Source organism: Lipotes vexillifer, unplaced genomic scaffold, assembly GCF_000442215.2.
Source record: "Lipotes vexillifer unplaced genomic scaffold, Lipotes_vexillifer_v1.1 scaffold240, whole genome shotgun sequence".
Taxonomy (NCBI): Eukaryota; Metazoa; Chordata; class Mammalia; order Artiodactyla; family Lipotidae; genus Lipotes; species Lipotes vexillifer.
This window is the reverse complement of record NW_006797481.1, coordinates 8,719,283-8,732,882: the sequence shown is the minus strand read 5'-3', so window position 1 is coordinate 8,732,882 and position 13,600 is coordinate 8,719,283. Positions and strand designations below refer to the sequence as shown.

Here is a 13,600-nt window from a genome sequence, read left to right as displayed (position 1 = left end):
AAATTCACCACCTACTGTACACTAAACGCACTTTCCCTAATATAATTTTTATTCCACAGTATTCTATAATCTAGTTCTTGTTCAGGCTTGTCGCCAAACTCCCAATAAAATACAACCCCACAAGAGCAGGGTTTCACTGCTATATCCCCAGCACCTGGAATGATACTGATGATATACAGTCAAGCCCTTAAATATCTTTGGCTGAATGACTGAATACTCAAAACTTTCTGGACAATCCATTCATAATTTCTCCTCTTCAGTCTGTCTTTTCCTATGAGGATTATTCTTTCAGAAACACAAAAGCATACACTACACTGTCCAAGCGGTTTTTTCCTTTCTACTTGGTAGTATTTCACATAGTTCTTTCCTTATCAGACCTGCTTTATTCTCCTTACTACCTGCCAAGAATTCCGTTGTGTGTAAGTGCTATAATTTATCTGGTTACTCTCCTATCAAGGAAGGCTCTCCTGGTTTCTGACATTATCAGCAATCCTATAGATTAATGATGATGAACAGAATAGCTCACACCTTAGCCCATGTGTCAGGCATTGTTCTAAGCACCATACAGGTACATGAGCTCCTTTAATCATAAGGTGACAGCCTTATGAGGGAGATACTAGTATTGCCATTTTACAGATGAGAAAACACACAGAAGTTATCTACCCTAGGCCACAAAGCTGACCACAGACAAGGATTGAGCTCAGTGTGACTCAGAGTCCATATTCCTAACCAGTGCCTCAAACAGCCATTTAAAGTGATGCACTTTTTATTGAACTGATGCCTTTCTGTGGAATAAATTACTAGTAGAGTCATTAGGTCAAAGGGAACACATTTTAAATTGTGGTAGCGGGCAATGGGCACATCCCTACAGAGGCTGCCCCAAGTTTACGTCTTCGTGATTGATAGTGCATTTTGTACTGTTTTATCATCGCTAATCTAAATGATGGCGAAAAGGCATTTCATTTAAATTTGCATTTTAATAAACTATAAGTGAAGTTGAATGTCTCTCCCTGGTTTTAAGTAACCTGTTTGTTTTGCCATGAACTATCTGGTCATGCCCTCTGCCCTTGGTTTTACTGGGTTGTATTTTGTTTTTCATTGACTCCTACTCATTTCTACTGAGGAAATGAGCTCTTTGCCTATCTGGAATATTTGATATTTTTCCCAGTTTATCTTTGACTTTGTCTCTGGTATCTGTTCTTCAGGGCAAATATCTTTTAAAGTTTTGTGTAGTCAAAGTTGCCAACATTTTCCTTTTATAGGTTCTAGGTTTTGTGTCTGTCTTGAATCTTCCCCATGCCAAGATTATAAAAAACAGTTCTCTCATACTTTTTATCCTCAAATACTCTCATGGTTTTCAATGTTTTATATTTAGTCTTTGATCCATCTCCCATGTATTTTTGTTTTAGGGGTTAAGACAGTAATCAACTTTCGGTATTCTCTCTGAATGGCTAGTCACTTGTCTCAACACATTGATTTTAAGTGAAAAAAATCTATCTTGATTTGGACTGCAGTTTAGTATATGATAATAGCATCCACTGGGAGTATTTCAGGATTATCTCATCACGTAGATTTGTCTATTTATGACCAATAGAAAATTTCTATAGCTCCACAGTAAGCGAATTTGGTAATGTTTGGGTAACCTCTCTGCTACCCACCCAATTCCTGTTACTTTTCAAAAACTTTCTATTTTTGCAAGTTTTATTTTCCTGGGTGAACTTTAACTTTTTAATTTCCCAAGAAAATCCTGTTGGTCTTTATTAGGGTTGCATTAAATGTATAAATTTATTTAGGGAGATTGGACCCCTTAACTATTTCAAGTATGTCTTTCCATTATTCAAGCCTTTTTATGTCCCTCGGATGTGAACTTTTTAAATGTAGGTTTTACACGTTTATTCTTATATACACTACTGGGAATGGCACCTTTTCCATTATTTTCGAATTAGTTATTTGCACAAAATATAGGAAAGCTATCGACTTTCTGGGTACTGATTTGGTAACTGGCCACCTTACTGAAATATCTCATGGTTTCTAATTGCCTCTTATTTCTTTAGAGAGATTTTAGGATTCCCTTCTCAGCAATTTTTTTTTAAATTGGGAAATGACAATAAATTTTATCTTAGATATAACTGAATGTTGGCCCTTTCTGACTCATTCAAGATAACATGGGTAGCTGAGGTTTACCCTCCTTAGGAACCAGTGATTTTCCATTTTTAAAATTTTGTATTGAAATATAGTTGATTTACATTGTTGTGTTAGTTTCAGGTGTACAGCAAAGTGATTCAGTTATACATATATATAAATATATATATTCCTTTTTTACATTCTCTTCCATTATAGGTTATTACAAGATACTGAGTATAGTTCCTTGTGCTATACAGTAGGTCCTCATATCAGCCTTTTCTCTGACCATGTTTTGCGAAAGAGGATTGTTGTCTCAAATCATGTTGTGATTTATTTCTTATTAGAAGAAAACTCCATGTGCTACAGGAGAGTAAACTGGTGTAAGGAAAGGTGAAAACTCCTTAGCTCCAGAGCTCTGAGGAAGCTGGGTGAAGGATCTTGCAATAGAACTCTTATCTGGTTCACATTCATTGCATATAAAGGAAAAGGTTATCAGATCCTCCCAGGTATGCTCATGAGGCTACTGGTTTGTAATGTCCTATTGACCTGTTGCCATTACTTTGGACTTTGTCTATATATATTAACTACGCAGTTAAGGAATGATATGGAGGGCTCCTAAATTGGGGGTGGCAGAAATTTAGGGAAATAACAATGGAGGCTAGATTAGAACTTAAAGCCCAACCAGGAAAGCAGAACTTTCATATACAGCCTCCTTAATAACACACAGGACCCTTTGGAGTCATGAGTTGAGAAGATTTGTGACATAGTCTCTAGGAGTGGGTAGGTAATTCAGTATGGAAGAATGTGTTAATTAACTGCGTGTAAGAACTTGGGGACTCTGGTCTCCCTTTTAATGAACTTTCTATCACCACAGAATGAGCCCATACATGCAAGAGAACAGGAAACCAGTTAATTCCAAATGAGTGTGCCACTTTCTAGAAGGCAGATTTTTTTAAAGCTTATCATTGCAATCTATATCTCATTATTGAATAGAAAATAATTAGTTCTTCAAGACTAAAAGCAAAGATAACTAGTCTTATTGTCCTTTGAATTCCAAAAACCCAAGGCAACAGTATCATGTATTTCTAGGCTGGACATTTTACCCACTTAACACTGTAGATGACTTCATTTGATAAGATCCATCCTGCAGATTCTTCCAAGTCTGGAGGAGTAGACTGATCCTGACTGGTTTTTTATATATGTTAGAAATACATCCTTTCACCATCCATCATCCCGAACCTAATACCCTGCCAAAATATTGATCAGGAGTACCTATCTCAAGATTGTTCAGAGTGACTTTCGATGATTTAAGATTGGAGAGTTTGGGGGTGGGAGAGTTTTATTAAGGGAGAAGTGGGTCAACTGAGAGTATTTAGAACAGATAATTCTGAACTAGAAAACTGGTCATTTATTCAGCAACCACTCATTGAAAGTTTACTCTGTGCCAGGCATGGTGCAGGCATTGGAAGCACAGCAGTGAACATAACAAAAATCCTTGTTCCAATTAAAGCATCAGTTCAGTAGGGGCAATGGACCATAAGGGACGAGGACTATTTCAGATAGCAAACAGTGATATGGAGAAGAGAAATCAGGGTCCATGATAGTGACTGAGGTGGAAAGGGCATTATTAAATAGGGTGATCAGAGATAGCCTCTGTGGAAATGACATTGGAGTTGAGATCTGACCTACAAGCAATACACAACCATTTCAGATCTGGGGAACAGTGTTTCAGGCAAAAAGAAGAGCAGATACAGAGACCCTAAGATGGGAGTGGACTTATGCTTGAAGAGCAGAATACACAGCAGAAAAATAAAATCTTTTAAGTGAAAGGGACTATCAAAAGACAAATTATTTATAGACTATAGGGATATTCTGAAAGATTCATAGCAATAATCATAGTTGTCCAAAAACATGAATATTAGAGTAGAAGGGGGTCATTTAAGGACTTTATCCAAGGAAAATGAGACAATGAAGACATGCTGCCCCAGATCTTCAAAGGAGCAAAACCCAAAGCGGATTATGGGGTGGTCATAACCTAGGTACCAAGGCTGGTCCTGGGAGCTTGCAAGTAGGTATGAAGGCAGGAGGTGTCCTTCAGCAAGCTTGGGAATTCAACACGTCAGGAGCCAGATGAGTAATGTTGGCTGTGGCCATTCAAACCACAGAGGAAGTGAGGGCCCTGGAGAGTGAGTCAGGGGGAAGGGTTGAGGACAGATGGGCATCCTGGGGCATGGGACTAAGGCGTGTCACTATTACCACATCAGAAAGCGGAGGAAGCTTTCCACTTGGGGCCACCCTGTGGCTTGTTCAACCATCTGTAGATAACCTCAAACAAGAACTCCCAGATACAGTGTAACACAGCTCTCCTTCCTCTTTTCTTTACTGCTATTGCACTTGTCCTTACTCCATTCTTTCCCAACTGGGAGTGACGTTAAGGGAAGAGGAAAAGCTTGCAGGGGTTCCGTGGAGTGACCGCTCAGAATTGTAATTTGAGTGACACAGGACACATGACGAGAGAGATGGTGGCTTCTCCCCTTGTTTACTTGAACATATCTGGAAGTGTTCATTGTTTCTAAAGTTTAGAATGGCAACCAGTCCAGTACTGGTGTAACCTGAAGGTCTTGCCTTCTCTCAGACCCTCGGTTTCTCCCATTTAAACAGTGAGAGAGTTATATGATATGGTTGCAAATCCTCCCTAGTGCTAGCATCCTAGGTTCAAAATGTGTGTGTGCGCTGTGCATTAAAAAGGAGACTATCGGGCTTCCCTAGTGGTACAGTGGTTGAGAGTCCGCCTGCCGATGCAAGGGACACGGGTTCATGCCCCGGTCCAGGAAGATCCCACATGCCGCAGAGCGGCTGGGCCTGTGAGCCTTGGCCGCTGAGCCTGCGTGTCCGGAGCCTGTGCTCCGCAACGGGAGAGGCCACAACAGTGAGAGGCCTGCGGACGGAAAAAAAAAAAAAAAAAAAAAAAAAGGAGACTATCAAGATAGTGAAAAGACAACCTACACACTGGCAGAAAATATTTGCAAATCATATATCTGAGAAGGTTCTAGTATCGGAATATATAAAGAAGGCTTATAAGTCAACAAGAAAAAGACAAACAGCCCAATTTAAAAATAGACAAAGGACTGCAATAGACATTTCTTCACAGAAGAAATACAAATGGCCAAAAAGCACGTGAAAAGTTGCTAAACATCATTAGTCATTAGGGAAATGCAAATCAAAATCAAAATGGGATGTCATTTCACACCCATTAGAATGGCTATTTTTTTTTTTTTTTAAAGAAAAAACAGCAAATGTTGGTAAGGATGTAAAGAAATTGGAATCGTCTACATTGCTGGTTGGAATGTAAAATGATAGAGCTACTGTGCAAAACAGTTTGGTGGTTCTTCAAAAAATTAAACGTAAAATTACCATGTGACCCAGCATTTCCACTACTATTTACCCCAAAGAATTGAAAATAGGTATTCAAACAAAACTTGTATACAAATGTTCATAGCACTATTCACAACAGCCAAAATGTGGAAATAACCCAAATATCTACCAACTGATGACTGGATCAGCAAAATGTGGTCCATCCATACAATGGAACATTCTTCAGCCATTAGAAGGAAGGAAGTACTGATACGTGCTAAACCTTAAACATGGATAAACCTTAAAAATATTATGCTGAGGGCTTCCCTGGTGGCGCAGTGGTTGAGAGTCCGCCTGCCGATGCAGGGGACGCGTGTTCGTGCCCCGGTCCGGGAAGATCCCACATGCCGCGGAGCGGCTGGGCCCGTGAGCCATGGCCTCTGAGCCTGCGCGTCCGGAGCCTGTGCTCCGCAAAGGGAGAGGCCACAACAGTGAGAGGCCTGCGTACCGCAAAAAAAACAAAAAAAACAAAAAAAATTATGCTGAGTGAAAGAAGTTAGACACAAAGAGTCACATATTACATAATTCCTTTTATACGAAATATTCAGAATGGGTAAATACATGGAAACAGAAAGTAAATTAGTGGTTGCCTGGGGTGAGGGGGAGGAGAGAGTGGGAGTTACAGTTTAATGGGTGCGTGGTTTCCGCTTTTGGGGCGACGAAATGTTTTGGAAATAACTAGAGATGGTGGTTTCACAACACTGTGAATCTATACTGTGAATGTATTAACTGCTGCTAAATTGTAGATTTTAAAACTGGTTTATTCTATGTTATATGAATTTTACCTCAATTTTTTTAAATGTGGGGAGGCAGGGAGGAAGCATCTGAAATTCTGTGTATATCCTATTTGGATACCTGGTCAGCAATGGCAAACAAAGTGAGTAAGCTATTTCAATTGACAAATACATCTTTCAGTGTTTTCTGCAAATAAAGTCCCTTGCCAGTGTAGGCAAGGTAGTGAAGCGGCCAGGCTCATCCCATTTGTGGGCAATAGGACAGGAGTACACCTAAAAGGAGTGCTCAAGAATTGGTAGACCGTGGTCCGGATTAAACCAGATGTGTTTTCGTTTATCCCATGCCAGACCCTTACTAATAGAGCCAGAAGTTAAAATTGAGGTTTCATAAAAATCCAGTGTGCCAGGTTTTCTAGGGAGTAAAGAATCTGACCATCTGATGACCCTGGGCTCACATTACTACATGGTAAGAATCAGCCGGGGTGGACAGCAGGTGCCACCTTTAGACTGGTCATGGGTTCTTTCTCTCTCTCCTCCCTTTGTGTTACCTGCCAGGCAATTCACCCTCCTTCCTCCCCCTTCCCACACTGCCACATTTCACCTTTAGACCCTCTTTTGAAGACGTTGTTTGCAAAGTCTCCCATTATGTCTCCAACTGAAATATAAAGCTGCCATGTGTAAGAAGAGGTCAAAAGTCCTCAGTGCAACAATCTGTTCTTGTATCCAAGCAGGGAGGTGCAGGTAAGAATCTTTCACTTGAGGAGGGATGAAGGTAAAGGGCAGAATTCCAGATTCTAAGGTACCACCAGACTGGTGGCAGTACCCCAGGCTGAGGACAGGGGTTGGTAGTAGGCAGAGATGGCTGAGCGCAAAGCAGGTTCCCTCTCGCTTTGGCATTGCTACCTGTCCTGTGAATTTTGCAGCTTCCCCTGGGGCAGCCGCCCTTCTCAGCCTGGGGTGGGTGGCCGGCCTTGGAATGGTGTCCCGCATGGCTGGCTCTTTAATATGCTTTGCCTCCTGGACTGCCTTACCACACAATTTTGGCTAAGGCTGGATTCCAAGAATCCCAGCTCTCAGAATCCTGGCAGGTGGTCATAATAGCACCTGTTGTTAGGTAAACTAGCACCTTTGGGGTCTGGCTTTTTTTTTAATCTTCTTTTTCTTTACCTAAACACAATGTAGAAGAAACCAAAGAATTGAGACAGTCATCCCAGTCTCTGGAAGTTCAATTTTCCTCCATAAAATGGAAAGGGATTACTTCAAACTCAGGAATAACCAATCAAGGGGTAGAAAAATGATGAAAAGTAACTCAGGGTTTCTTGTGACTGTTACTGTTCCCACACAAAATTTCTAGGATTTATAGCCTTTGTTAGAGTGGAACGAACTGTTTCCCTTAATGGCAAAAGTTCCAGTTGCCAGCTAATGGCAGCTGTCCCAAAGCTCTAAGGGTGGCTATGACTTTTTATTGGACTTGCTTTGCTCTCTTGATTTTGAGTAGGAATGTTTGGTTTCATCTCTGAGATATAGGGCGTTGCAGTAAACTTTAAAGACTACAAAATCTGAAATGCCTTTGCTGTGACCTGTAAGGTGCCAGATGAATTCAGTCTCCTTGAACTGTGTGGCTAGACTCTATAAGGAAAAAATGTGTTGTGATTTTGTAGATTTTAACGGGCAAGTAGCAGTGGCAAATGATGAGTGACCTTGGGCAAGTCACTACTTCTGGGAGTTTCTATTTTCTTTGTCTGTAAAATGCGATTTCAATTAGATAATCCATGCAAACAACCCAGCTCAGTGCCTGGCATAGACTTGGTGCTCATTTGTTTGATGCTGTTATTGTCCTAGTCAAGTCTGAAAGTTGTGAGGCAAGAGCTGAGAGAGATGGCTTCAGCGAGAATAAGTTCCTAGGATCCACTCAAATGTTAATGCCTCCTGTTAGAGTAGTTTGAAGCTGGAAACTACAAGAAAAGCTGAGTTGTGGGGGAAGACTGTTTCTTTTGGTTCACTGAGATCACTTCCTGGCCTAAATCTTCAATGCTCACCTGCTACCATGTGCCAGGCCCATTCTCCTGCATACTTCCTGCAGACCTGGCTAAAGTTGCCTCCAATAAAAATGGTTCCTCCAGGCTCCCTGGAGGAGAGGACTTTGGACCTGGCAAGTTGTGATTCTGTTGATTTCTGAGACCCTCCTGGTGGCTCAGAAAAGAAAGCAATGAGCAGGGCATATCTGGCCAGCAGGAAATGTCTTTCACAGGAGAATGCTTAATTTTTTTTTTTTTTGGCGGTACGCGGGCCTCTCCCTGTTGTGGCCTCTCCCGTTGCGGAGCACAGGCTCCGGATGCGCAGGCTCAGCGGCCACGGCTCACGGGCCCAGCCGCTCCGCGGCATGCGGGATCTTCCCGGACCGGGGCACGAACCCGCGTCCCCTGCATCGGCAGGCGGACTCTCAACCACTGCGCCGCCAAGGAAGCCCGAGAATGCTTAATTTCTAAGATGGGTGGTGTCACCACTCCTGAGGTTCCCTCTTCTGTCTGGTTTATACTAGGGAGATGCAGTTGCAAGAGTCCTTCGTGACCCTCGGTCTGCTTGGGCAGGGGGAGCTCTCTGGAGCCCCCTCCTCTGACTACCAGCTTATTTTGGGTCCAGAGGGCTTCTAGGCTTTGTCAGTCAAAAAATTAAAGGGTAGTCCTTTCTCAAAATTATCTGGAAAATGATTAACCTGTTTCCTTTGATCCTTTCTGCCTTGTGGGAGGACAGTCAAGTAGCAAGGGTAGAGAATGCATTCTACTATTCTCGAATGTGTGTGTGTGTGGTGTGTGTGTGTGTATGTGTGTGTGTTCTTTCTGTAAACATAGAGCTATTGAGTAAAAATATACGACCATTTCCTCTAGCTTTTTCTTTCCTTTTTTTTTTTAGGCCTGAATTTCCTGCTGCTATTCACAAAGATGCTTTTTATCTTTAACTTCTTGTTTTCCCCACTTCCAACTCCGGCACTGATCTGCATCCTGACCTTTGGAGCCGCCATATTCCTGTGGCTGATTAGCAGACCTCAGCCCGTGTTGCCTCTTGTTGATCTGAACAAGCAATCGGTGGGACTCGAGGTAACTTACCCAGCACCTTTTCAGTTTGTCAAACTTGATCAAGCACAAACTAATTCAAGACCTGAGGATGACTGGTGAAGGATACTTGGGCGGGGGCGGGGGTTGGGGGGGTAGCATGGGAAAATAAGCCTTTTTGGTTAATAGCAAAACAACCCAAAATCTATAAGTCAAAATTTCTAGTCATGGCATATTTTCCTTTGTAATAAAAATGAAATCACAGGGCTTCCCTGGTGGCGCAGTGGTTGAGAGTCCGCCTGCCGATGCAGGGGACACGGGTTCGTGACCCGGTCCGGGAAGTTCCCACATGCCGCGGAGCGGCTGGGCCCGTGAGCCATGGCCGCTGAGCCTGCGCATCCAGAGCCTGTGCTCCGCGAAGGGAGAGGCCACAACAGTGAGAGGCCCACGTACCAAAAAAAAAAAAAAACAAATCACAGCTTTTACTGGTTTTATGATGCCAGTAATCTAGATCTGGGGTTGGCAAACTACAGCCTGCAGGCAAAATCCACCCTTTTCTGTGTGGGTAGCAAGCTAAGAATGTTTTTTATATTTTTCAAGGGATATGTAAAAAAGAGTGATAGATCATATGTGTTCCACGAAGCCTAAAGCATTTACAAAGCCCTTTACAGGAAATGTTTGCTGACCCACGATCTAGATGAGGGAGTCAGTACTTTGGGGACAGGAGAACATTTTCATCAAGATACCCAGTGTCTGAGAATAGTAAAGAAGTTATTGAGTTAAATACCAGCTTTGAGTTAATGTTCCCTCTTAAAACCACAGACATTGAGCTGGGCTTTTCCCCTCAATTCCCTGACTTTTCAGCAAATCACACCGCCTCCCATATCTCTGAGCCAAGGGAAAGCTCCGAGAATTTTCTCTCATGATTTTTCATCGTCAACCCTTTTCAGAGAAAAAAGCGTTCCTGTTCCTTTGTAAAGCTAACCCCTTCTGATCTTTTTACCAACTCTGTTCTACTCGGGAATCTTACTCCAAGTTGCCTACACTCTCCGCCTGCCTCCCTTTTATTTGGAAGATTTTTAGCGGCATCTTCCTGTCCTGCTGGTCCTGCTGCTTCAGGCCACCATCTCTTTTCAATCCTCCCTTTTCCCCAGAGTCTTTAAGAGCAGTCCATTTGCTGATTCCCTCCTCTTCAGCTCACTGAGATCTGACCTTTATCACTACCATCTCCCCAGACTTCTCTGCATCACTCATAATCTAACTTCTTAATTCAGTGATTCTTCAGCCTCTTCCTTTCAATTGACTTGACACTTCTTTCCCGAAACTACCACTTTTGCCTTTCATCGTATCCTTCAATGAGATTTCTTTCTTTGTCACTTAAGTTCTTTCCTCTCCTCATCTTACAGTGTCGGTCTCACCATCTCTTGATTCCTCTAAAGCAGGGCTTGGCAAACATGTTCTGTGATGGCCAGACAGTGAAGAGTTTAGGCTTTGCAGACCAGGTGGGTTGTGTTGCAACTACTCAACTCTGCCGTTATAGCGTGAAAGCACAGAAAACATGTTAAATGAATGCACATGACTGTGCTCCAATAAAATTTTATTTTAACAGTGACAAGCTATGTTTGGCCCCAGATTATAGTCTGCCAATCCCTGCTTTCAATCCTCACTTCTTTTGAGAAAACCCCTCCTCTTCTATGACGTGAATACGTACCTAAAAGTCTATGACGCCCAAATCTGACTTTCTACTTCTGACCTCGCCTGTGAGTTCCAGTCCATCTCAGTGACACTCAGGTACCTCAGGCTCCACACATCTTTGTACTGCATGTCTTCTCCCTTACACACACACACACACACACACGCATGCACCCTTTCCCGCTTCCCCTCCTGCTCTATCTCAGTTAAATGCATCTCTTCTTACCCAATTGCCTAAAGTTGAGTTGAATCTTCTTTCGTTCTTCCTTCTTCCGCAGTCCATCTGTGTAAGTAGACAGCAAGACCCCATCTTCCTTTTCTAGAAAAAGAACTTCATTTCTTTTTTTTTTTAATTTTTTTTAATGGTTTTTTTGTGGCTGCGTTGGGTCTTTGTTGGTGTGCGCAGGCTTTCTCTAGTTGCAGCGAGCGGGGGCTACTCTTCACTGTGGTGCGCAGGCTTCTCATTGCGGTGGCTTCTCTTGTTGCAGAGCACAGGCTGTAGGTGCGTGGGCTCTGTAGTTGTGGCATGCGGGCTCTAGGGGACAGGGTCAGTAGTTGTGGCGCATGGGCTTAGTTGCTACGTGTCATGTGGGATCTTCCCGGATCAGGGCTCGAACCTGTGGGCCCTGCATTGGCAGGCAGATTCTTAACCACTGCAGCACCAGGGAAGTCCCAAGAGAACTTTATTTCTGATGTCTTGACTTAATGTGACATCTGATGGAAATCTCCTGTTGCTCCAGATTAAGTCAGATCTCTTGTTACAGCCTCCTGGATTACCTTGTATTTTTATAGCCCTTATCTTGGTAGTAATTTACAGTTTTGAATGCGTATTTAATTGATGCCTGTGCTTCTCTACACTAACTTTCATGAGGGTTGAACCATGCCTGTAGCTCTTACTGCAGCTCCAGGATCTAAATCGGGGCCTGATGCTGTAGTTCTGATGACATTTCTGGACAAATCCCTAGCTACTCCCTCTTTCTCAAATACCCTGTTCTCAAGCTGCCCACCAGAATCTTCAGTGTGCTTTCTTGCCTCTGTACCTTCTTTTTTTTTTATTTTAGTTGAAGCATAGATGATTTATAATACTGTGTTAGTTTCAGGTGTACAGCATAGTGTTTTTTTGTTTGTTTGTTTTGCGGTACGCGGGCCTCTCACTGTTGTGGCCTCTCCCGTTGTGGAGCACAGGCTCTGGACATGCAGGCTCAGCGGCCATGGCTCACGGGCCCAGCCGCTCCGTGGCATGTGGGATCTTCCCGGACCAGGGCATGAACCCGTGTCCCCTGCATCGGCAGGCTGACTCTCAACCACTGCGCTACCAGGGAAGCCCCGCATAGTGTTTTTTTGGGTTTTTTTGCAGATGATATTCCATTATAGGTTATTATAAGACACTGTATAACTCCCTGTGCTATACAGTAAATCCTTGTTGCTTCCTCTGTGCCTTTGTTCAGGCTATTCCTTCACTTTGAATTATCCTCCTTTCCCTCTGCTCTATGAAACCACATCATTTTGGTAAATGCTTACTTATCTTCAAAGACTCTATTGAAATATTATTTCTTCTCTATAGCCTTTCTACTTGATACAGAATTGTTCACTTCATTCATCTCCCAAAACAATTATTACAGCACGTACATCACAGTATTATATTTGCATGTTTTTCCCTTCTCACCCTACCCCAGCTCCCAAAACTCTCATTTATGTGGTGCTCGTGGGCAGTAATTTTGTCTTAACTCACTTTGCATCTACAGTAGTTGCCCAGTGACTGAAACATAGTATGCATTTGATAGATGTTTAACCTTCACATGATTTTTTTAGAACGATATAATATTATCTCTTTTGTGTGTGTGTGTGTGTGTGTGTGTGCGCACGCACGTGCGTGTATGCCTAGGGAGGTGGGGGGAGATTGCCAAAAACATAACTGTGACAATTTCTGGATTTCTCTGATATGAAGACACCACAATTTTGAGATTTAAAAAATTGATTGACTGAGCATCGCTGTGACCTCAGTAGTCAGTGTTTATGTTCTTTTCAGTTCAATCCATAAGGGTTTGGAAAGGGTGGGCAAAGACTCAGTCTTAACCTCAACTTGGTCTTGTGTCTCAGGGAGGAGCACGGAGAGGCCCTTCCCAGGGCGATGACCTGATACGCTACTACTTCTCAGATGCCAGGACGATGTATGAAGTTTTCCAAAGAGGAGTTGCTGTGTCTGGTAAGCCTGGACGTCTCACCTTGCCTGTAAGACCAAGGTGGGGTCCTGTTCCATACATCTCCTTCCCAGTCTCACTCCTAAAACTCTAGCTGTTTAAATGTGGTGCTCCAAGAAGAATCACAAATACAGCGTGGAGGGGATGTGAGCACAGTATCAGGATGGGTGCTGTAAACTGTCTAGGAGGACAGACTTGGGTTTGAAACCCAGTTCTTCTATTTCCAGCTGTGTGACTTTACATAAACCACTTTGCCTCTCTGAATCTGTTTCTCACTTAACACAAGGAGAACTTCCTGGCCAAGTTGTTGTTAAAGAGTGAACAGGGGCTTCCCTGGTGGCGCAGTGCTTGAGAGTCCGCCTGCCGATGCAGGAGACGCGGG

The 13,600-nt window shown here is 42.9% G+C and overlaps 1 protein-coding gene across 2 annotated transcripts in view; it reads left to right on the top strand.

Annotated features, from left to right (window-relative positions):
- Nucleotides 1-13,600, top strand: part of ACSL5 (acyl-CoA synthetase long chain family member 5) — a 42,146-nt gene that overhangs the window by 6,940 nt on the left and 21,606 nt on the right. The window contains exons 2-3 of one of the 2 annotated variants that reach the window (XM_007469627.1): nucleotides 9,186-9,370; nucleotides 13,118-13,223. In XM_007469627.1, the coding sequence (XP_007469689.1) occupies nucleotides 9,215-9,370; nucleotides 13,118-13,223 (262 nt within the window). In that variant the 5' untranslated portion in view covers nucleotides 9,186-9,214. Of the gene's footprint in view, nucleotides 1-9,185; nucleotides 9,371-13,117; nucleotides 13,224-13,600 lie in introns of those variants that run through there. The other variant, XM_007469626.1, reaches the window with a different exon arrangement.